At 31.8% G+C, this 26745-nt stretch overlaps 4 protein-coding genes across 4 annotated transcripts; 2 read left to right on the forward strand and 2 right to left on the reverse strand.

The window, feature by feature from the left end:
• Positions 1-2175: 2175 nt before the first annotated feature.
• On the forward strand, positions 2176-5688 carry LOC105770042 (26S proteasome regulatory subunit S10B homolog B). Its single transcript, XM_012591075.2, has 10 exons — positions 2176-2416; positions 2957-3076; positions 3326-3462; positions 3559-3720; positions 3862-3948; positions 4053-4139; positions 4221-4358; positions 4788-4979; positions 5059-5157; positions 5253-5688. Exons 1-10 carry the CDS (start codon positions 2317-2319, stop codon positions 5325-5327), a joined length of 1197 nt encoding a protein of 398 aa, XP_012446529.1. The 5' UTR covers positions 2176-2316; the 3' UTR covers positions 5328-5688.
• Positions 5689-6351: 663 nt separating this feature from the next.
• Positions 6352-9640, forward strand: LOC105770257 (hypothetical protein). Its single transcript, XM_012591374.2, has 8 exons — positions 6352-7033; positions 7125-7217; positions 7346-7424; positions 7536-7614; positions 7968-8007; positions 8096-8230; positions 8797-8934; positions 9204-9640. Exons 1-8 carry the CDS (start codon positions 6810-6812, stop codon positions 9472-9474), a joined length of 1059 nt encoding a protein of 352 aa, XP_012446828.1. The 5' UTR covers positions 6352-6809; the 3' UTR covers positions 9475-9640.
• A 125-nt stretch (positions 9641-9765) lies between these two features.
• LOC105770255 (AAA-ATPase At3g50940) lies at positions 9766-11526 on the reverse strand. The gene is made up of 2 exons (XM_012591372.2): positions 10354-11526; positions 9766-10284 (listed from the first exon to the last, which is right to left on the reverse strand). Exons 1-2 carry the CDS (start codon positions 11299-11301, stop codon positions 9904-9906), a joined length of 1329 nt encoding a protein of 442 aa, XP_012446826.1. The 5' UTR covers positions 11302-11526; the 3' UTR covers positions 9766-9903.
• A 5745-nt stretch (positions 11527-17271) lies between these two features.
• LOC105765983 (uncharacterized) lies at positions 17272-18138 on the reverse strand. Its single transcript, XM_012585273.2, has one exon. It carries the CDS (start codon positions 18136-18138, stop codon positions 17272-17274), a length of 867 nt encoding a protein of 288 aa, XP_012440727.1.
• Between the last annotated feature and the right edge of the window lie 8607 nt (positions 18139-26745).

The raw sequence follows: 26745 nt of genomic DNA on the forward strand, positions 1-26745 counted from the left end.
TGGTAATCCCTTGTTTGTATGGTGCAATATTTTGGCATCAAAACATGTGATTTTGTGTGATATGTAATGGCAAGTTGGGAATGACAATGATATTTCAATATTTCGTTGACCCATGGTTGGTTGATGACATGAATTTTTATGTGAGCCACTTCTAGGTTGTTGATTTATTTAATGGTAATGGTTGTGCATGGATTAGTGACTTAGTGGAAGACATTTTAGCTTTTTATGATGCAAAATGTGTTCTTCGGATCCTAGTTAGCGACACTCCTACAACGGATCAACTGATATGGCATTTTAATCCAGATGGAAGATATAGTGTGAGGTCAGCATACCATGTTGTTCTTAATATGTGTTTGGATTGGTCATTGTTGGATGAGAACACGATTTGGGCGAAGCTATGGCGATGTAAAATTCCATTAAAGGTTAAAGACTTTGTTTGGCGTTGTTTGAGGCATTTTTTACCTATACAGGTTCGTTCAAATGAGAAGGGTATTCCACTATCTACCTTATGTAGCCGATGTGGTAAGGTTGAGGGTAAGAATCACGTTTTGCTGCTTTGTTCGTATGCGCAGGCTATTTGGATTGCTATTGGTTTTTCATTCGGTCAATCAACAATGACTAACATATTTTGCAAGCTTCTTGACTCAGCAACTCCTGAGCATCTATAGCATGTATTGGTGCTATGTCGGATGACATGGTCTAATCACAATTATTTTGTTTGGAAAAGGGAAATGTGGTTGCAACATCAGTCGTTTGGGTTGTTGATGCTTTTCGGACCTGTTGGCAACAGTCGATAAGGGTGTTTGCTACAGCTGATGTGGGTGGTGATTGGGACAAAATAACTCGTGGTTGGGGAAGGGTTGGTTAGGCACCTCCGGAAGGTTGCTTGCTAAAATGTAATGTAGATTCTGCATGTTTCGAGCAAGAGGGGGCTATAAGGTATGCGGTCGTAGTTCAGGACTCTACGGGTTGTGTGCTTAAAAGTTTTTTAAGTGCTTATTTATGCTCGTGTTAGTCCTTCCATTGTCGAAGCTTTTACCATCAAGGAGGTCTTGTCATGGTTAAAATCTTTAGCCTTCGATAATGATATAGTTGAGTCAGATTCTGTGATTGTAATTTTGGCTTTGTCACACCCATCATCTGATTTTTCTGAATTAGGTGTGTTGTTACATAATTGTTTACTGATGAAAAATTAATTTCAACACTTGTCTTTCTGTTGGACTTGTCGATGTGCCAACAAGGCGACTCGTTCTTTAGCTCGAGCACATTTGTTATATGCAAACCACATAGAATGTGATAGCTTTCATATCGTTTCTTTTAGTAAGAATGTTTTGTCTGTAACTAAAGATAGTGTGGTTAGGGAGTACAGATGATAAGTTCAGGTGTATGGGATGAGCCTATTGGTTCGAGTTTTAGCTTATTCGCTTGTTGTCTTAATACTTTTTCTCATTAATGAATTTCATTTTTTTTCTCAAAAAAGAAAAAAGAAATAATGAAGATATCAAGGTTGTTGAAGGATGGAATCCAAGTTTATGTTAATAGAAGTTGTGTTCCATTCTATTCATACATGTTATTATGTAATGCTAGCTAAAAAGTCCGCGTTTGTACAATATAAAGTAATTATTCAAAAAGTGTACTTATTAAATTAATAATTACCTTTTTAATTATAAAAGAAATTTCATTTTATATATCTTTGTTTCATAGAATTTAATTACAAAGTTTTTTTTTTTTAAGATTCTAATCTGAATTTTTCTTCAAATGCAATGCATCTTATTGCACCAACTATGGATCATTTGCCGTTTTGGTTCAAAAGTAAAAATATTTATATAATGGGTTAATATATTATTTAGTGTATAAATTTTATTTTAATATTCAATTTCATGTTAAGTTTGGCTTTAATACTCATTTTAATACTTAACTTTTTCAATTTGATGATTATGTTATAGTTAAATACCTAAGTTTAGCTTCAATATTTAATTTGATACTTAAATTCTCAATTTAAGTCCGTATATTTTTACTAAAGCAAAAGTATATAATTTTATTTGATTTAAATACCAAACTAAACATCAAAATTAAAGTTACCTACCAAAATGAGACCAAAAAAAATCTAGTTAACAAATTCAACATTGAAACCCAAAATCAGGCTAAGTTTTATATTAACCCAAAAAAAATCTAACCTTTTCCTCTTTTGAGTGAAATACTTTTATATATTTATTTACAATCAATAGTCCCAACTCGCACATCCTGAAATCTCGAAAGCCCCAAAAACAAAGCAGTTTCTCCAACGATTTCGATATCTGGTGAGAGATCGTGTCAATGAGCGACGGAGAAGACGCTGTGCGACGCCGGAATGCGGTTGCGGAGTATCGGAAGAAACTCCTTCAACACAAAGAATACGAATCCAGGGTTCGAGCAGGTTTCTTCCAATCTGATCTCATAACCTCCCTCATCTAACCCTATTTTAGGACGCTTTTTTTATATGCGTTTTATTTTAATTTGAATTCTAGTTTTGGTGTTTACTCATTTAGGAATTAGGGTTTTGCTTTGCCGTTTTGGTTCGTCTATCGGTTATATCAGCTGCTTGTTTGTGCTTAAAGCAATTTGCAAATATGTTGTTTTGAAATCTTTTCCTGTTCTTTGTAGAGATAGCTTGAAGTGGTAAAATTGGCGAGAAAAGATTTAAGCTTTGATTGCCACAATAGACAATCACTTTGTTTTCAATTGAAATTATCCTTTGCGATGTCTTCTCTGGTTGGGCTGCAAATTGACTTTTATTTTTGGCCTTTGCTGATGATGAAATTAAATTCTTGGGGCCCTTGACAAAATACAAGAGAAAAATAAAGCAAGGAGCAAGTTTTGTAGCTATTAATTTGAATACCGAATCTTTACCTCTCTGATTAGCCTTATGTATTTGTTAGATGGTTTTTTCATATCAGTTATGCTCATGAATGTTCAGGTAGGGAGAATCTGAGAGCTGCTAAGAAGGAGTTCAACAAAACAGAAGATGATTTGAAGTCTCTTCAGAGTGTTGGGCAGATCATTGGGGAAGTTCTCAGGCCTCTTGATAATGAACGCTGTAAGCCTGTAACTATACTTTTGCCCCCACTGTTTTTCTTTTTCTAATGTTGATGTTTCTACATTAGTTCAAGTGGCTAGGCATCTTCTAAACTTGCATTACAATCTTATTCACTTGTTCTTTTAGGTAAAACTGCATAGCTTGAGTCTGAGTAGTTGTGTTTGGATATTAGGCTAATGTTGGTTCACTTTTAGTGAGAATTGATAAATGATAATAACCATAAAATTGGATGTTTGTATGAGTTTGCAGTGATTGTTAAAGCAAGCAGTGGCCCTCGTTATGTTGTTGGTTGCCGCAGTAAAGTTGATAAGGAGAAACTGACTTCAGGAACTAGAGTGGTTCTTGACATGACAACACTTACTATCATGCGGGCACTTCCTCGTGAAGTAATTAGCATTCAAATTAGTTCAGCTATATTTACGATATAAAAGTAAGTTTTCTTTGCAGATGTCTGATATCGTGATATACATTTTGGATGACAGGTTGATCCAGTTGTTTACAACATGTTGCACGAGGATCCTGGTAATGTTAGCTACTCGGCTGTTGGTGGTTTATCTGATCAAATTCGAGAGCTGAGGGAATCTATTGAGCTCCCTCTCATGAATCCTGAGCTTTTCCTTAGAGTAGGAATTAAACCTCCCAAGGTGATTATTGCTTCCTGTCTCCCTCTCTTCTAATTATAGAGTTTTAAAGGGTGTACTTGTGTTTATCTTGATGGGTGAAGCAATCTGTAGCAGAGTGATGTTTGGTTGAGAATCATCTAAAATATTTTGTCTTCATTGCAGGGTGTCCTCCTTTATGGGCCTCCTGGTACTGGCAAGACATTGTTAGCCAGAGCAATAGCAAGTAATATTGATGCCAACTTCTTAAAGGTCTGTCATCTTTTTGTACTGTATCTATTACCTTTGTGGTTTTCTCTGGCTTGTTAACCTCTCATTGAATGAATGCGATTTACCTTCTCTTCATCTGAATTCAGGTTGTTTCAAGTGCAATAATTGACAAATACATAGGAGAAAGTGCAAGACTGATAAGAGAAATGTTTGGATATGCACGTGATCACCAAGTGAGAGCCTGGTGTTTTGAATGTTTCTTCTGTTCTATATACCCCTTAATATTGCTCTTATGTTCATTTCTTTTTATTCAGCCTTGCATTATCTTTATGGATGAGATTGATGCTATTGGTGGACGCCGTTTCAGTGAGGGAACAAGTGCTGACCGTGAAATACAGAGAACACTAATGGAGTTACTTAATCAGCTTGATGGATTTGATCAGCTTGGGAAGGTACATTGTTTTGATCTGAGCTAGTTCATGATTGTGATTTAAAGCAAATATTCTTGCACTTCAACTACATCTCTTCATGACTTAATTTAGTAGTTTATACTTTTTTTTATTTCCAAATGAAGTGGATGAAGGGTGGGGTATTCTGGTAGTTTGTTTATCGATAGTAAGCTTCTAAGTGCCTGCGATTACTGCTTTGAAATATAGAGTCATAACATCTCCTTGGTGTCCTTGGAGAAGAAGCTTACCTTGGAAATATTTGAACTGAATGGCTGGTTGCTTTAATCATATGCACTTTTTAATATATGGTGTTTCCTCTGGAACTCAAATTTCTCTCAATGCAATCCTTAATTGCTGCCCTAGTACACAAGTTTGCTTTTACATTCTCCGAAATGTGGGGAAATCATTAAAAGCTTAAATTGCTTCATGCAGGTTAAAATGATCATGGCTACAAACCGCCCTGATGTTCTTGACCCTGCACTGCTTCGTCCTGGACGGCTGGACAGAAAGATAGAGATCCCATTGCCAAATGAGCAGTCAAGAATGGAAATCCTCAAGATTCATGCTGCTGGCATAGCCAAGCATGGTGAAATTGACTACGAGGCTGTTGTTAAACTTGCTGAGGTAAGTGAACGGTTGCTGGTTTCTATTTCATGCCTGTAATCTACATTGCTAAATATAATATTTATCACCATTGCTTTAGGGCTTTAATGGTGCTGATCTACGAAATGTTTGCACGGAAGCTGGAATGTCAGCAATTCGTGCAGAACGTGATTATGTCATCCACGAAGATTTCATGAAGGTATAACCTTGAAACCCGAAAGACTTCTCTTTTATTTGGCATAACAATTGGGAGGGGATGATGTGCTCACTTCTATCTGTCTGATGAAATTGCAGGCAGTGAGAAAATTGAATGAAGCCAAGAAATTGGAATCCAGTGCACACTACAGTGCCGATTTTGGGAAAGAATAGAGCTTTTCTGTTCTTCCCGAAGCTATCGCTAATTTCCTCAAGTCAAGAACTCAGTTCGTTTATCAACACGTTAGAGAAGTCAACTATGCATTTCAAATTTTTACATGGCTTTTCATACCAAAAGGGTTGCACACAATGTTGTTGAGACCATTGTATGAAGGGGCCTTTGCATGTTATACCGAATTGAAATCCTTGAATCTGGATTATTGAATGATTTTTAGCATTAGCTCAGGTTGTTATATTCCTATTTCATTTCAAATGTTCAACCACCATTGATTGTCAATTTGTAGTTCATGAAGTTTTAACTTTGATGGCTTGGGATATTTTCTTTCCATAAATAATAATTCCTGTTAACATAAAACCTGGGGCAATTTCCACTAAAATCAAATCTTGGTTGAACGTTCTGGGTGTTTTCCCGGCTGTAATTTGTAATAATTTCATCAAGAAACCATAAGTTGATGTATTATTAATAAATTAATAAATTAATTTTTATATTTTTATTTTTAAAAGTTTAATTTTACTTTTTAAATTAATTTCTGTCACTTTTAATTATATTACTACAATTTAACAATGTTAATAATTAGACTTAAATATTAAAAAATATAAAATTAAATTACAAATTCAAAAAAATATGGGTGCCTATGGTATATTTTAATGAAAGAAATATTATCCGAAATATTATCCTTATGGTTTTGGAGGTGAAAATAAGTAAATTGATACTATAAAAATTCAAAACAATTTAATTTTGTTAATTTTGAAAGTTAGACAATTAATTATTGTAGTAATGTCTTCTTTAATGGTATATTATTTTGATTGGTATAATAATAATTTTAACTTTTAAAATTTATATATTCTGTTAATTTAGTTTAATTTTAACAAATTTATCTTGCATCATTTATGTTGAGGGATTTAGGGTTGAATTTGTTGAATATCTTATAATTAAGGTTAAAATGATAAAATATGTACAATTAAAGGAAAGATATTATTGTAATGGAGAGTTTTTACCCTCATGGTCATGTTCAAGGTGTTGAGCCCAGTAATGGTGGCTAATCCAATTAACCAGCGGTGTCCTAAAGCAACTAATATTCTTCCGACTTTGATTGTCATAGTCGTGTATCTGGGTAATCTAAAGCCTCTTGTCTCTCCTAATCCTTGCTAAGCCGCTTTAGCTTGTATTTTTTTGTTCATTAAAACAACCAGAAACAGGAAACAATCCTTACAACAAGCTCAAAAGAGCAGCGGGGGGCGAAATCGCCTAATCAAGGGGACAAGTCCTTAAACGGGTCTTGCCAGCTACCCAATCGGCTGCGGCACTTGCACCCCTATTCACAAAACGAAAATCAACACCAAAAATGGGCAGAAAGGAGAAGGATATCATATACTCGATCACTTTAGCTTGTATTTGAGTGATTAAATCTTTATTGTTGATCCAAAACTATAAGGAAAGTGACAATAACGTTTCAAAAGCCACACTTTCGGGAGATGGAAATTTGTCAATTATCAGGACATTTTTTCTCAGGCATTCCCCTTCAATTTAACCATCGTTTACGAAAATCAGCTAGAACCCCAAAGTTTTTAACTTATGCGAATGGGGTTAGCTGTTACCAAACGGAGAAGACGGGCCAAGATTCTCAGAATCGGATGTTTATTCTTGGCATGGGTTTTGTCGGACAATTCTTTGCTGAGGAGCTCCGGAATGAAGGCTGGTAAGATTTCCTAACTATCCACTATCTGTAATTTATTAAAATTTTAAAGAATTCATTCATCGTTGGTTCATTTCTATGCTTCTATATGTAGGATTGTCTCTGGGACTTGCACAAGCATGAAGAAGAGAAATGAAATTCAGGAAAGAGGACTCGATGTTCTACTTTTTGATGCAAATCAGCCAGAGTAAGTTTTAGTTTTTATTTAATTTCATTTGCAATTATGTCTGTATATTGCATCTTGCTTCTTTTTATTTGCTTTTGTCATAATTTCCTTTTTGTAATGATTTTTGCTTCATGTTTTATGTTCTATAGGATGGGTACCATGAATACATTGAAATCCTATACACATCTTCTTGTCTCAATTCCTCCTATTATGGGTATTGGTGATCCGGTATGCTGAGAATGTTTCGGTGCCTACTGTATTTGATCCTTTTTCGGCCAACATGCTCATTTTTTTGAGGTTTTTAATTTGGCATATTTTTTTTCATTTGTTGATTTTTAGATGCTTCAACATGGAGAACTTCTAAGAAGTACAATGATAGATGGCAATCTTCAGTGGCTCTGTTATTTGTCCTCTACAAGTATACCTTTCATCATATTCATATCTGCTGTTTTGCTGAACATAGCATGCATTAATGCTTGAATATCTGCAAGTAATCTATATCAGCTTAATGTTCTGCTTTAAAACTTGAAAAACTATCTAGCCATTGTCATGTTCACACTGTTCTGCGGCTTTACTCATCAATAGAGGGGACTATGGTATCTGTTGGAGAGCTTCGTTGTGTATTTTAGAAGTTCGTCTTCCTTGTAAAGGACAAAACCTTGCACCATTTACTCCTTAAAAGTAATAGTACAATTTGATACCTCATGCCTAACAACCTCATTATGTTTAGCAAAACTTATCTGGCATGGAAATCCACTGTGATCTTAACAGGTGTATATGGGGATTGTGGTGGTGCATGCGTGGACGAGGAGTAAGACCAAGACCATACCCACATAGACTAGTGTTTTATAAATGACTCCCCATTGGGAGTACTAATTTCCTGCATTATATAATTGCAGTTTCCTTGCTAGCCCTACAAATGAGATGGCTAAATTGAGGTTAGTTGCTGAGCAAGGATGGTTGAATCTAGCACATGATGTTGGGATCAAGGCACAAGTATTCCGACTTGGAGGTATCTATGGCCCTGGTAGAAGGTTTGATAGTTTTCATAACCAGTAGTTTGATGCTTAGAATTACTATTTAGTAAGGAACTCACATGTTAGCACGAGTTTATTTTATGAAGATGGTGATATTAGGTAAATTTTGGCCTTTATAGTTCATGTATGATTAGCTATGTAAATCAGCTCCACCTTTGTATGTTAATGCTATCAGCAGATCATTATTCAAAAAAGAAGTTATCAGCAGATTTGTTCTATGTTGTTTTGATTCTTCATTTTCCTTAAAAGTATCCATGTCCAGCACCCATACCTGGCATATACAAGTCAAATGCATGGGGTTAAGAAATTCCAAAAACTATTTGCATACATAGAAAAATTGGAAAAAATTTAATATACTCGTGATCCACACCAACTGTGTTTGAGTTACTCTAATACTGGTTATAAATGTTCATTTAAATTAATAATGTCATTATTAATCATCAATGAATTTAAATCGAACTTTTCGTGTCATAAATGTTCATTTTAGCTTATTGTTGTGCACTTCAAGTTCTGCACAAACTTTCAGGAGGCTTATGAGTGAGAACTGCTTCTTTCCTTTGCAGTGCCGTTGACACAATAATTAAGCAGGGACCTTTATCAGAATCCCAGAAACGGAGAGTTGCTAAACAATTCACGTCCAGAGTTCACGTGGCGGACATTTGTCAAGCACTCAAGGCCAGCATTCGCATCCAACTCTCCAGGTATGCTTTAATTATCAGCTGCAGTTAGGTTCGCTAGTGAATTTTTACTGAATAAGTATCAATTGAAGTCCATTTGATTAAGAATTCAGAATATCATACTACAATCTACTTTCAAGAAGAGATTTGGCATCAAAATATCAGTTTGTAATTCGACAACCTCCATCATGCAGAATCAAATTCATGATTCTTGGAACTTCTAATAACCTTCTAAATATCTTGTCTATGGCATCTAGATATCGAACCAGTCATTATGTTGTAACTTTTTTCAGGAGAATTTACAATATTGTAGATGATGATCCAGCATCTCGGAAAGAGGTATTTGCTTATGCATTGGACTTGGTTGAGAAAAAGTGGCCTTCTCTGGTCAAGGAAATCACTTCTCATGAGAGAGCTGAACCATTTGTTCAAAAAACAACTTTAAAAGGTGAGAAACGAGTTTCTAATGCGCATATGAAGAATGAATTGGCTGTGCAGCTTCTTTATCCAAGCTATAAATCTGGATTACAGAGCATAATCGACCAGATTGGGAACCCATTTTAGCTATAAATCTGTATGCATTTCACCAGCGTTCATTCTTGGCTAGTTTTAGAGACTTTTTTTTTAAGGCAAAACCACAAGGTTGCGTAACTGTGAAGTAACAAGCTTTGTTGTTTTTGTTGTTCTACTGTAAATATGTCATGCCTTATTGAAGTTATTTATGTCTGAATCTTGCTCTTATTGCTTCCCTGACTGTACTAAGCGACTGCAATCGGGCATCTGTAGAAAACTATAAGTCATCCATTCTCAAATCAACTCAAGACCAAGACATTACAACGGCAAAGGACGGTGCAATTCAGTTTGAACATAACATAATTGTGATGTTTTTATTTATTTATTGATATTCAGCTTGAACAGGTTATTTGTTTTTTTCTATCTGCAGCAAAAAGAATGGCAGTAACAGCTATTACAAAATCAGGTCCTAAACACTATTTAAATATTCAAACTACCGTCCTGCACCTCAGTGTTAGCCCTGTTATGAAACCATTTGATAAGTCCTCGAAGAGCAACATTAGGATCTTCACATTTCATCAACTCTCCTGCAACCTCAGCTGGTGTTGCCTGAACCTTATCTAACCACCCTTTGATTTCACCAAAAAGTTGATGATCTTGAATTCGCAAGTAATTAGAAGCCAGGGTTTTGAAACCACTAAATGTGCAGTAAGACATATGGAGGTGCATATCCATGCGTCCTGGTCTTAGCAGCACTGGATCAAGACGGTCCTTGTGATTGGTTGTAAACACTATTATCCTTTCATCCCCACAACTTGACCACAGTCCATCAATGAAGTTCAGTAGACCAGATAATGTAACCTGCAGTAAAGGCACCAATGGTCAAATGAGCCAATAGATTTTAAGGGATATTTCATTATTGATGCATACCTTGTCATCTTCAGCAGAATCTAGTGAAGTATCAATGTCTTCAATGACAATTATAGATCCATTACCAGTACCAATTAATAATCTCCTCAAATCCGAATTGCATTGAATTTCTTTCAAATCCAAATCATAAACATCAAACTTAAGATAATTAGCCATGGCAGCAACCAAACTTGACTTCCCTGTTCCAGGTGGTCCATATAACAAATACCCACGTTTCCAAGCCTTCCCTACTCTCCTGTAAAACTCTCTTCTCCTTGAAAACCTATCAAGATCTTCAATCAGTGCAGTCTTCACTGTTGGATCCATTGCCATTGTATCAAAACTTGCTGGATGATCAAGACTGATGGAACCCCAATAATCAGTGCCATTGTAATCAACCGTGTGAAGCTTCAATGTCTTGTTCTTTTCTTTTATCTCTTTTGCTTTTTGAAGAAGGTAAGGCAAGTAAGAACCCAACACCATCTCCCTGTTCTTCTTATGAAAACTCAGCTCGAAGTACCGTATTTCCTCCTTTAAAACCCCATTTTTGTTGTTTTTCTTTAACACATGGTTCCTCGAAGTAGACAGCAACACCCACTTCAACTTCACACCTTTGAATACATCCACCATTTCTTGATTCTTGTCGGTAGTCACTTGCAAACGCTTCTCTTTTTGGGGCTTGTTAACTTTGATCCTCGGCGTGGACGACGACAGCTTTTCGCCCAAGTAAACATTTGCGGCGTGGAAGACTTGATTGGCCGTGAGCCCGTCGGATTCTTCGATGACGACCGTGAGCTGAGAAGATAAAGAGGACGAAATCTTGTGAAGGTGTAAAAAGAGACGATCTTTGATGGATTCGGGGATGAAATCATTGGCGATGGTTCGTAAAAGAATGACGGAAGCGGTGAGAGAGGCGGTTGCTGACAGAATTGCTTCGTAGGAAGGCATAGCTTTGGTTGAAAACCACATTTTTTTTTCTTAGTGTGTAGAAGAGTCCATTTTCGGGGGGTTTTAGAGAGGTTTTAAGCTAAGAATTCTCTGGGAGAAAAAGTATTCATGCATAGGTTGCCTTTCCAGGCCCAACAAGGAAATCCAACAAAGAAGCCCACAATTTGTACAAGGAAAAGCTAAAAATATATTAGGCAGCCCAACGTGGTTTCCTTTGCAAATAGGAATTAAAATTCCCAAATCTACAATTTCGTCAGTTCGGGTCAAAAAGCATAAATAGCTCTAATTGTATTTTTTTAGTTTTTTTGCCCATTAAACTTTGTTTTTTTTTTCAAACTACTTTTTCTAACAGATTTAATGAAATTACCATTAAAAAATTTAACGAGAATGATGTAGAACATTTTTAATGAGATATAATTTAATACTTGATAACAATAAAATAATTACATGTGAAAATAATAAAATAAATAAATCATATATGAAATTAAAAAATAACTCTTAATTTAAATAAAATAAATGTAATTATCTAAAAAATGTTTTAATAAATCAAATCGAAAATATTGAAAGTATACTTTCATTTTGAAACTTTTTTAGATAATTACGTTTATTTTTTAATTAAGAGTTATTTTTAACTTCATGAATTATTTATTTTATTAATTTCACATGTAATTATTTTATCGGGTTATCTAAGTAATAAATTACATCTCATGAAAAATATTTCACGTATGAAAGTCGACATCATCTCGTTAACTTTTTTAACGACACTTTCATCAAATCATTAAAAAAGCAAATTGATAAAAAAGAATATATGTTTATGGCAAAAAAGCTCAAAATACAATTAGGGCCAAAACATTTAAACGTTAGTGGCCAAATTTTTCATTTAGTCGAATTTTATTCAAATTCTTTTGGATTCTTAATTTATTGTGCTTTGTATTGATTTAATTTCAATTTGTACTTTTGCACATTAACCCTAATTTCTAATTAGTGCATCATTAATTAGAATTAGAAATTAGTTAGTAGAGTGATTATACATATTTGACCTATACTTTATTTAATAATTAAATCCTAATAAATCTTAATCAAATTAGATCACTTTTGAACCGAGTTAATCTTTTATGATAGTAAATAATAACATATTATATGTAATGTCCCAAAATCTTTTTATTCTTCTTTTCCATATTTAATATCAATTTGTATTATGTATGTAGTCTATTTATACTAAATATACCTTTGAAAAGAAATAAAATGTATATAAATGTTGATGTTGACGACAAGAAGAGTATAAAAAAGGAGTTGTAGCAGTTTTGGTATTTGGAAAAGAAGAAAAGTGGGGGACCAATTTTGGTTTCAAAATAAAGGACTCATTAAATCTTATTAAAGTGGATCATGCCCCAGTTTTTGACCTACAAAATATTTCATTTTTGTTTTTTGTATTAGGAAAATTTCTTTTGTTTATGAAACCCTACATTTATTGTCTAGTGGTCTGCCCCCCTAATCCCAGTTTCCTCGTTGCTTCCGAGAAATTACGTTAAATCACTTGCAATTTTACAATAATTCAAACATCAATCATTGAAGTTATACTTACTAAAAAACAATCAACAATTTCGTTTTAATGTGTAATTTGGTATAATTATACATATAAGACTTAAAATGTGATTTTTATTTTAATTTTTAATTTAATTTATATACATTTAAAGAAATAGATACATATTAGATTAATATAATAATTTATAATGCAATATATCAACAATGAATTCCCTTGCTTTTTATTTTTTAATTATAACATATATTTAATTTTATATATATCTTTGTTTTAAATTTTTATTTATTTTATAATATATATTTAGTTTAATTTTGCCAAAATTAACGTATTACGAAACATTATTTAAAAATTTGGGACAGAAAGGCATGATGGTTTGACGTTGGGATTAGAGTCGAGGAAAAGCTATTGCTCTGTTGTCATTCTTATTTAATATTATAAATAAGAAGATCATAGGTTTGATAATTGATACCAAAATATTTTAGTTTTTTTAAAAAAAACAATGAATTATATTTAGATATACACTTATTTAAAAGACTTTTTAAAAAGTCAACACGAATTACTAAAATAATATTATATTGTTGATTGTGTGTTAGCACGATTGGTATGAGTATTATTGTTAATGTAGGAGGATGTGGGTTTGAGTGTGTTGAAACGTATTATCCTTTTATTTATGGGTTAAAGAGGGGTTTTGGGTAACTCTAGATATTGTCTTACAAAAATAAGATATAATCAAAATTTATAATGATTATTAAAAAGAAATGAATATTATATTAGAGGTGGCTGCCCCCTGGTTGAAAGGTTTAGAAAAGTGGAAAAAGGAGTGAGAGTTCAAGTGATGTTTTATTCAGCAACAACTAAATGAATATCATATATGACAGCTAGTGAGCAGTAGAACAGAAATAAAAATCACAATCTCTGGTTGCAGACAAGGATATTATTGTTCCAATATGAAGACAAATCTTATATTATAATAATATTTAAAATCAATTGGCAACTTGCCCTTTTTCACTTTTTCATAGTATAATAGATATTTACTATTGCTATCGCAACATGAAAGTAACAACTACCTTTGTATTTCAATATAAAATATTAATGGTTTCCCATTTATATATATGTGTAGCTGAATATAGCAGTAACAGGATATACTTTGTTTAAAAGAGATGCAATTTGCAGGTAATGGATATTGTGATGAAGTCAAGGTGATGCATGGTGTGTGCATATATATATATATAAAGTCGAAGGTTGAATAGAAATAAAATGATTATATATCTGCCATTTGTAGGGGAGCTTCCTGCATGGATCAAATAATTGTTTTTTCATCAACGCCCAGTTGACGGTTAATGCCAAGCTGCGAAACAACGAAAATGTTTGTAATGATGATGGCTTAGTAAATAAACAATGAACTACCCTCCCCTTTTTTGGTTAAATAATTTTCATGGGTAAGAGTTGATGATTATAAAGAAGTGAATCTTAACCTAAAATTAGATTATCGGATAAAGATGTATATCTGATTCGAATATATATATAGGTAGGAATAGTACCCATAGCACACGAGAGGTTTGAACCCCACTCTGAACCCATTGTTCCCTAACAAACCACCGCCTAAACCACCATAGCCTCAACCCTTCTTTTTTATCCCAATGGGTCCTTTTTGTCAAACATCGAAGACCAAATAAAAACCATGTTCTTGAAAGCCTTGAATTATTGTACTGCAAACAGCTGGGCTTTCATAGTTTTTCAAACTTACTTGGTACTGTGGTCTAATCATAGGCAAATAATGAGAGTTTTTTTTACAAGGAAAAAAGGAATTATTAGAAGACATGACACAATATATCACTTCAAAGGGACAATACATAAAGCTGTTGGTGGGAGCTACTTTGTCCTTGGAATTGCAACTTTTTTTCTCTTTTTTTGTTCCAAGGGATTCTGAAGTTAAACCAAGTTTCGATAAACACGATTAAGAATGAGATTAAGACAAAAGTAGAGCAAAAGTTATTGACTTTCTTGCTAATGATTTGAAGCTTTTTGGTTGTAAATTCATCCACATTCTAATTTTATTTAATCAAATTATTAAAGTGCTTTCATTTTCGACTGTTAATTCAAAGCACGTAAACGTGCGTTTCTCAATTGGTGGTGACATACAACACAACTCAATGCCAGTTTCCCTTTTCTAATGCACTTAAGTAGATATTATTGTAGAGGAATTATTAATAATAATAATTGAGATTAACAGTGTAATTTTTCATGATGGGGGGGCCGGGGGGTGTTCATGAAGCCAACAGTTACCTTTTTTGGCTTCTTTTCATGCATTTCACAGCTCTTTTACATACTAGTACTATATATAGCTTCAGATTTTTTGGGTATTGATAGTCAAACACTGAAATTGGAATGCATATATTCTATGCAATAATCATCAAGAATTGGAAAGCAATTGAGGATTATGTACGAATGCTGGTTGAATCCAGGGTAAAGAATTTGATATTGTTTGAGACTTTACATTTTAATCTTACAGTAACTCTATATTTGATAGACCATTGAAAATTTTAAATAAATTTAAAATTAATATTTTCAATAACTTGATTCTTTATGTATGTTGATAATCCAAATTAAAAATAATCTGATAATTTTTTATAAAAAGTATGAAAAATAATAAATACACAAGAGTTACTTAATTATCACTTAATGACAAATATTTTAATTAATTAATTATATTTTATTTATTTTAATATTGAATTATCCTATAAAAACTTTATGTTTAAAATTTGATTTTTGTTTAGAATAAGATGAAATGTTTAAAATTAAGGATAAAATGTAAAATTTTATTTTATAATTTAAAATATCTATATTTATCAAACAATCTAAATATATTCCATAACCAGTTTTAAATAATATATCAAACACTTTTATAATTTAAATTCAGTACTTAAATTTTTCATACTTAATGTTTAACACTTATTTTTCAACACTTAATTTTCTAATTTATCATACAGCACTAATTAAAATACAAAACATAAGAAATATCAAAATAAAACAGAAAAACACAGTAAGGAAATGAATAAAATATAAAATAACTAAGGAATGTTTCCTCTAACCAAACTGATGATAAATATAAAGTATTTTGGCGCTTTTTCTTAAATTTTTTATTTCAATATTTTGGCTCTTGAATTGCCATAGTTGATAAATAAGAATTGGGATTTTGCTTTATTCATGAAGGATATTACCTAATTTGATATTTAAAGTACATTCAAATTCTCAATTTGGTATCTAAAATATGCCTCATTTATATATTTTAGTCCATTTAAAAAAAATCTTATAGCCAATCACACAGCACCATTTGACATCTTTATGTAATTTTTTTCTTTTATTAAATTTATATACACATTAAGAATATAAAAATGGAAATAAATATATAAAAATTTAGAAATATATATATATATATATAATCTAGAAAAAATTATATAAATTATAAAAATAAAATTTACAAAAATACAATAATTGATAGTTGAAATTAATAATATTATTACAAAAATGTAAAAAATTAAAAATTTAAAAAAGGTATGAAAATATTTTTGTATAAAATTCTAAAATTTATAATTCTAAAATTATAAAAAGGTATTCAAGTTTTGCAATTTAAGTACTTTTTTAAAATTTATAACATTTTAATTTTATATATTATATATGATTTTTACATTTTTAATCAATATAATATATAATACATAAATTAAAAATAATTGACACTTGGCGTGTTCTAATAGCGCCACATGACCGCTCAAAGTCAATTTAAATTTAATGTTTTTATTATAAATAAACTTAATTATCATGTGGCATTTTTCATTAGTCAAAACATGTCACATGACACTTTTCGTTAGCCAAAGTTGCTTAATAAATTTTTTAAGATCCGTTATAAAATGGACTTAAAATAAAGGAAATTAATACTTTCTAAAAAAGTTAATTACCAAAATTTAAAATGGTGAATTAAGTGTTTTTTAATAAAATAAACAGATAATGTAATAATTTGTTACTGAAAAGGAAACTCAAACATTCCAAAATTCGTACCAAACCCCAGTTCTGGTTGTACTGAAATTTTTACTAAACTGGGTTTTAAATCCGTAGATTTATCCAATTACATATCTATAAAAATAGTATTCGGCAAATTTGAGATTGAAGTTTCAATATCTGGGAACCATTAACAACATCTTTTCTACCAAAAAAATGGATTGCATTTGATTCGTAAGTCAAGTAATAAACTCGGCAAAGCAGAAACACATATATTAGCTTGATGATCATGGTGTTTGATCTGACTTCGATTGGAGTTTTGTGTTCATAGAACTTAAATAAATTATCTTATTAATTTTAAGCCGGGAAATATTATCACTGTACATCCTTAACAGTTATCAATACTATATGATCCTAAAACCTAATAATGTTGTAATTAACCTCCTAATGCTTCAATAGGATAGGCATGCACTTTTCTTTTGTCCTAGTGTAACAGTGTTTTCTTGCAGTAGAGTTTTCTTTCTTTCAGCAATGAAACTATCTATGATCCGCTGAAACTCTTCGTTGCTCATTTCCTCCATTGATTTCCTCCGCGGCTCTATACCTGAAACCACCGTCTCTCCGCCGCCGCCTTCGCAGATTGATGTCTCGGATCTCCGAAACTCGATTGGCGCTCTTTGGTTTACAGATTCCGAAACCGTTGATTGACTTCTTAGATACTCCTTTTCCCTGACTTCAGTTGATGAAACGGCAGGCTTTGTCTTTGTCGGTACTGTACGGTTCGCCGTCGTCGTCGTTGTAGGTTGTTCAACTGGTGAAAGGGAAGTCTTTGTCTCTCTAACCGTTTCAACTGTCGGTTCTAGCTGCTTTACAAGAGAAACCGGAGGAACCGCCTTTTCTACATGAACAATTTGTTTGTCCACCATGCTCTCTTCCGCGGCAGGAACGGCAGTGGCGACGGTGGATCTGAGTATACTCCGGCGATAACTGCCGACGTATTCGTCGTAGATGTCAGCGCTTGTGGTTTGTTTCTGGGTGTGTTTTCCGCCAGACAATATATAAACAACAACGATGATGAAGTTTACAAGGACAAAGGTGAAAAGAGGTTCATTAAAAGCAGAAACCAAACGGCGGCGGAAATCTCCGGTAACCTCGAGGGTGCCAGGGATGAAAGTAGGGAACCAAGACCATGCAAACAAAAACAAAGCCAACAAAAATCCGGTTAAACGAAGTCCAATCTTCAACTTCTTCTCCATGTTGTACCTCCATAAAGCATCTTCTTTCTCGGCCTTGACGTTATCAAATTCAAAGGAAGCCATAGTTTTGTTTACAAGAAAAATGACGGTGAAAGTTAAAAGGTTGCTTTCACAATTTATTGCAAGGAAAAAAAGAAAGAACTTTTTTTTGGGTTTTGTGAACTGAATGATTTGAAATGATGATTCGCAGGGCATTATATATAGATGAACCCATGCAGCACTTTTTGCATTAAAAAAAAGAGAAAATGTATAAAAAATAATGATGATTGAATAATATAGGGTTGACAAGGACAGAGAGCGAAGCAAAGACTTAAGTAGGAGGAGAGTAGCACGCGTCGGGAGACGAGGGGTGAGTTAGGTGGTCCGCAAGACTGTAGACAGCAGAGGAGGCAAAACGGACGAGATCGAACGGGTCCCGGGTTGGCGCAATTATTTTTCTCCGTTGCTGTGTCGCAACTCGCAAATCTCAAGCCTATGATTTTAATATTATCAAAACTAGTGGTGGGTCATACGTTGCCTTCTAATTTTTTTTATATATATTATAAATTGACAAATTAGGAGTTACTCCTTCTGTAATTTTTATTTTCTTTTATTTTATTATTTTGAAACTAATATTTTATGTTTTTAGAAATAACTTTTCAAAATATTTTTATTGATATTTTTTATTTTTAATTAATATATAATTTATTTTGTTATTGTTGATACACTATATCAACGGAAGTTGAGAAGGAGGGGACAACACTCCAAACCCTACCTTTTTATCTTCTTCTCCGCTTCCGTTAATACCATGTATCAACAGTTCTAAAACTTTTTAGGTTTTTTTTAGTTCACAACAAATTCATTTATAAATCTTTATTATTCTATCAATAAATTCTAGTTTAAGTACTACTATATTCGTGTTTATCCATATTTATTATGGTCTAGCTCTAGATATATTTTGATTGTTGGTTTGATTTTAATTAGTAATGGTTTATTTTAGTTATAGGTATTTAGATGTAGTTAAATATTATATCATCTGCAATTGTGATAGTATTTGTAATTGGAGTCGTAATTTTTGAAGAAATTTTAAAATCTTTCTATATGGTTATTGGAAGAAAATTATTGATTATTTCAAATTGATTAAATTAAATTAATCAAAATTACTCGAAATTTTCATTATATTAACATGTGATAAATATAATGATGTAATTTTCAGGTGAATTTTTAAAATTAATATAGAGTAATTGAATCATCATAAGTTTATAACAAGATATGAGAAATAATAAAAACATGCTGACATGTAAAATAATATGAATGCATAAATGTAGGTGAAGAAGTTTTTGGACCAATTACAAAGTGCTATGTGTTAAGTCGAAATTATCATAGGTGTTGTAACAGCCCGTTTTCAGTGAAATCGGGACAATGGTTTCGGGACCACAAATCGGAGTTAAAAAGAAAATTTATTTTAATATTATTGTATGGTCTGCATTATGATAGGAAAGACGTTAGAAAATTTTGATAAGAAAAATTTTACCGATTTCATGTTTAATTATAAAAAGGACCAAATTACATAAAATGCAAAAGTTGAATTCTAGTAGCTAGAAGGATTAAATAGCTATGGAATTCAAAATTTGAGGCCCTTATAAGGAAAATAGACCATTAAGAGAAGTTAGTAGATATTTATGATGATTCATCCATGGAAATTTAATCAAAGAAAATGGCTAAATTGGAAAGTGGAAAAATAAAAGATGATAATTAAATTAAATTAAATAACAAAATATCATCTTTTTCATCATCTTTCCCCAAATTATTTTCATGGAAACCCTAGCTAAGAGAAAAGAGTTCAAGTTAAATTGGCTTAATTGGGTAAGCATTCTTGTCCCGTTTTTAGTAATTTTTATATTTCCGAGATCGTAGTAACCTAATCTACCTATTTTGGGGATTAATTTGTAAAGTTATCAAAATATTAAAAGTTTTCCATGGATGACTATGCTGAAATTTTGAAATTTATGGTAGAAAAATAAAAGGTTGTTGATAAATAAATAACTTTTGTAAAGTGAAATTTGATGAAATTGAGATTTATGAACTAAATTGTAAGCCTATTGATGAATGAGTTGTAATAGCATAATTGGTAAAATGTGCCCAAATGCATATATGTGTATTTGGTAAGTTTGGACACTTGAAAATATGTGATGATATGTCATGCATAAGATTTAGTTTTTGTTTGATTTAAATGTTTTGAATTGGCTTGGGAATGTGTTAAAATGTTAATGTAGGTGCAAGGCAAATTTGGGTGAGTAATAAGGCTTGGAAATGATCGTATTTTGTCCACAAGGGCAGAGACACAGGCGTGTGTCTCAGCCGTGTGTGATACACGACCATGCACACGGGCGTGTGGTTTGGTCGTGTGTCCCCTGCATCTTAAATTTTGAGAAACAGAATGCTTCGAATTACTCACACTGGCAGAGACACGGGCATATGTCTCAGCCGTGTGTGTCACACGGCCTAGCACCTGGGCATGTGACTTGGCTGTGTGACTTCTGCACCTAATTTTCGAAAATTAAATTGTCCACATGGCTTAGCACACATGCATATGGCTGGCTGTGTGACCCAAGTAAGAGAGTTACATGGCTATGGACACGGGCTGGGACACGGCCATGTGCTTCACATCGAATACCCACACGGCCTGGGACATGAGTGTGTATCTCCTGCACCTAAAAAAAATTTTGAGTTTCAAGTTTAGTCCCGACTTGTTTCTAAAGCATAAATTGGGTCTCGAAGGCCCATTCAAGGGACATTATGATTGAATATGTTTGATTTCGGTTATAAATAGTAAATGATATGTGTAAACTGTTTTTAAATCTGTAAACTTCGATAATCCTACGAACCCTGTTTCGGTGACAGATATGGGTTAGAGGTGTTACAGGTTAAGACAAAATTTCAAGGTAAAAATGATGACACCATACATTGTACTATAATTATTTGTTCTCTGATTGATTTAAATTAATTAAGAGATAGATTATAAAAATTATATTATTACTAATTAAATTAAAATAATTAAGCAATAATATTAAATGATTATTGTATCTATAATTAAGTAATTAATATGAAGAGATAAATAATCAATAAAAGAGTTTAATTCTTGTATAACAGTCAAATGAAGAGATTAAGTTCTATAAGAACTTTCTTTTACTTTACTAATTGGTACTATAAAAGTGGTTACCCTCAAGCCATTTAGCACAACTTCACATGTTTAGAAGTCCAAGAGTTTAGAAATCAAAGTCTAGGGTGAAGATTTTGAAGACTAGAAGTTTTCTCTAAAATCCCAAGAAATCTCTGAAGAATTCGAAAAACTCAAAGAAATTTTGAAGAACACCGTACCACTCGTTTAGAAGTCCAAGAGTTTAGAAATCAAAGTCTAGGGTGAAGATTTTGAAGACTAGAAGTTTTCTCTAAAATCCCAAGAAAGCTACTCTTCGATCTTGTTTAAACGACAGAAAAGAGGCTAAACCCGTTTTTCGAGATCAAGCCTAGAAGGCCCTTGAAGCGGAATCTTCCAAGATCAAGTCTACACGACCTTGTATCAAAGTTCTCCGCAATCCGATTACAACAACTTAAAGGTGATAAAAGTCGTTTTCAAGAATCGCTGAAGCAAACATCATTTATTTAAGATCAAGTCTCAAAGACCCTTTAATCCAATCCAATCAAATACTGAAGTAAGTATCTTGCCAAACTCAACTTCAAGATTAAGCCTCGATAACTCTTGAAGTAAACTGCATTCTTCCAAGATAAGTCTTAGCAACCCTTGGATTGAAGCTCCATCCAAGAGAAGAATCAAAGGAGTTTTTTTTTTTTTTTTATAATCAGGAAATTTAGAGATTGTATTTCTTTCAAAGTTGATAAATAGAAGTCCAATTTTTCAAAGTCAATTTTTGACTCAATTTTGTGTGTATAATAAATATGTCAAATTTTATATAAAACAAAATATTAACTATGCAAAAAAGACAAATATTTCTTGAAAAACCCTTATTTGAGATTTTTTAAAGGTTTGACTCTTATTTGACAATTTTGAAAGTTTTGGCCTTCATTTGAGCATATTCGTAAAAATTGATCCTTATAAGACCATTTTGAAAGGTTTGATTTTTATGTGAGTAATTCATAAAAGATTGAACTCCAACTTGAACATTTAACATTGTTTTTATATAAAGTGTAAATTTGGATAAAATGTTTTAATTATAATACTATAAATATACACAAAAAGACAAATATGCCACAACATATAATTTTTTTTAAATTGAATCACTATGATTAATTATGCAAAAATATTTTATAAAGTGAGATATGATAATGACAAATTTTCTCTAAATTAAATAACAAGATAAAACTACAAAAATATGAAATGAATTGAGATATAACATTAATACCTAAAAGTAATTGAACTCCGTATATTGACCTGATAGCTAAGGGTGTTCACCGCTAGGGCTGTGCATAATTCGGTTAACCCGATTTTTTTTCGGTTAACCGACCGAGTTCAGTTAATCGGTCAGTTAATCGAAAAAATTCGGTCGGGGGTCGGTTAATTTTTTTTATTGTTTCGGTTAACGGTTAAATCGGTTCGAAACCGGTCGGTTAACCAAAAAAAATCGGGTAAACTGAATTTTGCAGGGTAGGGCCTAAAATAGGTCAAATTAAACCCGGCCCAATTTTTTCTCAAGCTCAACACCGAATTTTTTGGGTAATTTTCGGGTAATTCGGGTAATTTTCGGGTAATTCGGTTAATTCGGGTAATTCGGGTAATTTTTAACCAAAAATAAAAAACACATAATTTTCAGTTAATTTGGTTAACCGACCTTATTAACCGAAAAAAATTCGGTTCGGTTAATTTTTTTAAAAAAAATTTAGTTCGGTTAACGGTTAAAAATTTTGGAAGGTCGGTTAATTCGGTTATAGCAATTTCGGGTCGGTTAACCGAATGAACACCCCTATTCACCGCCTCAAATATGGTCTAAATTCAAGTCATGTTTATCACATTGCTGTTAGGGTTTTGTCCTATAATTCACCAAAAAAAACCTAAAAGTAATTAAAAAACATAAATACAATAATGACACAAGAAACTGTTAAAATTTACATACTCTGAACTATTAATATTTAAAGATTTATATAAATTCAAAATACTTTATTATAAAAAAAGTCCGAACACCAAAGTATTTCACATTTTCATTTCTGCTCCTTTCTCCTTTTCCATCCCCTTTCTTTTCTTTTATTTGTAATTACTTACTTAATTATCCCTTAAAAGTTCAATAAAACAAATTCCATTGCTTTAGTGTCTGCCATGATTTAAATTCAATACAAGCCATCCATTTAATGTTCAAACTAATGCTCAGTTTTTAGGAGTTTGATGAAGCAAACGTTAAATATTTTAAATATATAAGTAAGAGGTTTTTTTTATGTATTTGTAATAAAAATTAGATAAACGGTGACATGTTTAGAATATAACACATTATGGTTGAACCAAATATTATTTGGAAATATAATTTTCAATATCATTTACGATATTTGAAAAACCCTTATTTGATAATTTTGTAAGCTTTGGCCTTCATTTGAGCACATTCAGTAAATATTTTATTCTTATAAGGTCATTTTAAAAGGTTTGACTTTTACATGAGCAATTCATAAAAAAATTTAACTCCAACTTCCAGCATTTAGCTTGTTTTTATATAAAGTGTAGATTTAGATCAAATGTTTTAAGTGTTATGTGTTTTTTAAAATTTTTAATTTAATAATAGATATACTTATATGCGTCATTTAAACATGGTTCAATAGTGCCGATGACGACTTGACATCTCATCCTGGATTAAGGCAGAAGCATTGGATAATTGAGTACCTAAGTTCGAGTTTCACTATGCGCAATTATAGTTTGTGAGTCTCTAGTAATGTAGTTGGTTCTGCTTGCACTGACCGGTGCGCACCGTTCTAGTAACAAACTAGAACGATTACTTCTCTTTTCCGCATTGGTGTAAATTCCAGTTTGTACCTGTTGCACCGACTTGTTCCAACCAATTCTGGTTGCACCAATTGAGACATTGTGCATAGGCAAGTGCATGAATAATAATGTTAAAAAATAGATAAAATTATTATTTAACCAACTTTAATATTTTTTATTAATCAAATTTAAACTCTAACCAAGGTAAAGGAGTAACTTTAAAATTTTAAGTAGAAAATTAATGAATAATAAAAAGTAAGGAATTTATATAACAAACAAACTAAAAGAAAAAGAAAAAGAAGATAAAATTCTATATGGTTCATAAACACAACATTTTATGTATGTTTTTTTTGTTAAACTTTCATTTTATTTATTTAGAACAGGATGATTTTGTTGTAGATTTTTAAAAATAATGTTGTGGATAATTTTGTTGTTTAATGTGTGGGATGTTTTTTTTCTTTGTTTACTTTAGATTTGTTAAATGATGAAATTTTATTTGTGAAGTATATTGATAAGTATTTTATATTTTAAATTATTTAATCTAATTTAATTGATATATTTTATGTTTTGTATATCAAATATTTTTCAAAAAAATCAATAAATCTGAAACGGTACACCGAAACATGTTGTTATTGGTACATACCAATTCTAGTAGAAAAACGGTGTGTCCACTAGTGTGGTTCTAACTACCTTAGTCTCTAGTCTGATCATGTTATGTGCATATGCCATGTACGAATTTTGCTTGGATTTTTTGGTTTTGACTAATTCTTTTCGATTCTTTGTCTACTATGCTTTGAACTGATTTGATTTTATGTTATAATTATCCAGACATATATTTATAATTATACATATACTCTATTTGTAATAGAAAATCTTTCAAGAAAATATTGTTGAATAATTATACATACTTACAAGAAAATATAAATGTAAGAGTACTTTAAGTTAGGGTGGGTTTGGATGGGTTATGCATTTACCTGCTGTTAATATAAAAACAACGGTGAAATGAGACACTGTGACGTAATTATTTCAAGAAAGAAAAAAGTTTAAACTTTAAAAACCAAAAAAGAGAAAGAAGAATCCAGAAACAAAGATAATTTCAATTACCAACAAAGACAATTTGGGCGTGTAGGAGATTCAATGTCTAATTGATTATAGACATCCAAGAATTGGTCGACAATGATTGTGTGTTTTCATACCAAAGTGCGGTGGTCTGATTTGGACAACTTCATTACAATTATTTCTCAAAATGTTTGGTCCTTAAATTTAGCATACTTATTTATTAATATAATACATAGGTATGAACAAATGCGTGGAGACCTAACACCCTTCCCATAAATCTTACAACAATCCATTTGGCCAAAATATATCATTCTCTCCAGAAAAGTAGATGACAACGAGGGGAAGAAAAATCCCTTCTCAACTCAACTGGTTTGTTTGTAGGTTTACTTAGTGTAGCCTATTAAAAACTCTAACAGTACAGGGTGATATTCGAAACAAAATTTGAGTTTAAAATTAAGTTATATATTTGTATAATAGTTAAATTTTTATCTTTTTAGAAACTAAAATGTAATTTTATTATGTACTAATTTAAAATTTTATAAATTTTAAAAATGTTAAAAGTTGAATTTTTCATATTAAAGGGGCCAAGGCCCTTGATAGTCTCGTTGTGGCCACCCTAAATGGGAACTTATACTGGTAGGTAATCAATTATAACAAAGTTTTCATTTTGATCGTCAAACTTAGAAAAAATTACAAAAAAATCAAGCACATTTTTTAATTTTTTTTGTCACTTAACTATTAATTGAGTAATGTGATATAATACGGAATTATAAATTCTACTTAAATTTCACATAATACTTTTAAACTTTTTTTTCTATTTAATCCATAAACTACGTTGTTTAAAGTGTCATGCTTTATTTTGCCAAAGGAAAGAAGAGGAGAATGAAAGAAGAAAAGTTGAATTTATCAATATAATTGTATTTTTCATGGATGTAAATTTTGAATTGATCGATATCTCTACCATATTTATCTAAAATAGTGTATATATTAATATTTATTGAACGGATGAAAGTTTTATATAAAACAAATTGTTAGGAATTTTTAATTTATGTCAAATTTGACATGTATGATATATATGAATAGAAAATGAAATATAATACTAAGATCATTAAAATATTAATTGTACAATGTTAGAGTTGTGTGACCCAAATTCTAAGAGACTGCTTGTAAGTCAAGTTAAACAAAATATATCTTCTTTCTAGAAGATTTAGCATTTATGAGTATAATATATTTATAATTTATTAACATAATATATTTGACTTTTATTAGAATTAGGTTTTTTCAACCTATAAATAGATGTAGCCGAAACCCTTCTTGAAATCATTCGAATTCGACATAGTGAATTTTCTTCTCCTCTGCCCGTGATTTTTTCCGTGATTTTTTTCGGAAAGGGTTTCCACGTAAAAATCTGTGTGTTCTTTATTTTTATTTATTTTTTTCTTTGTGATATATTGTCATTACCGACGTTCTATTTTTACAAATTGGTATCAGAGCTTTCGGGTTGTTTATCTCGATCACGATAATGGCGTATTTGAAGTATGAAATTCTGTTGTTGGATCGCAACACTAGATTTGCATTGTGGCAGAGTAAGATGCAAGTAGTTCTTACGTAGATGGATCTGGAGGATGCCCTACTAGGGATAGATAAGA

Source organism: Gossypium raimondii, chromosome 5 (assembly GCF_025698545.1).
Source record: "Gossypium raimondii isolate GPD5lz chromosome 5, ASM2569854v1, whole genome shotgun sequence".
NCBI lineage: Eukaryota > Viridiplantae > Streptophyta > Magnoliopsida > Malvales > Malvaceae > Gossypium > Gossypium raimondii.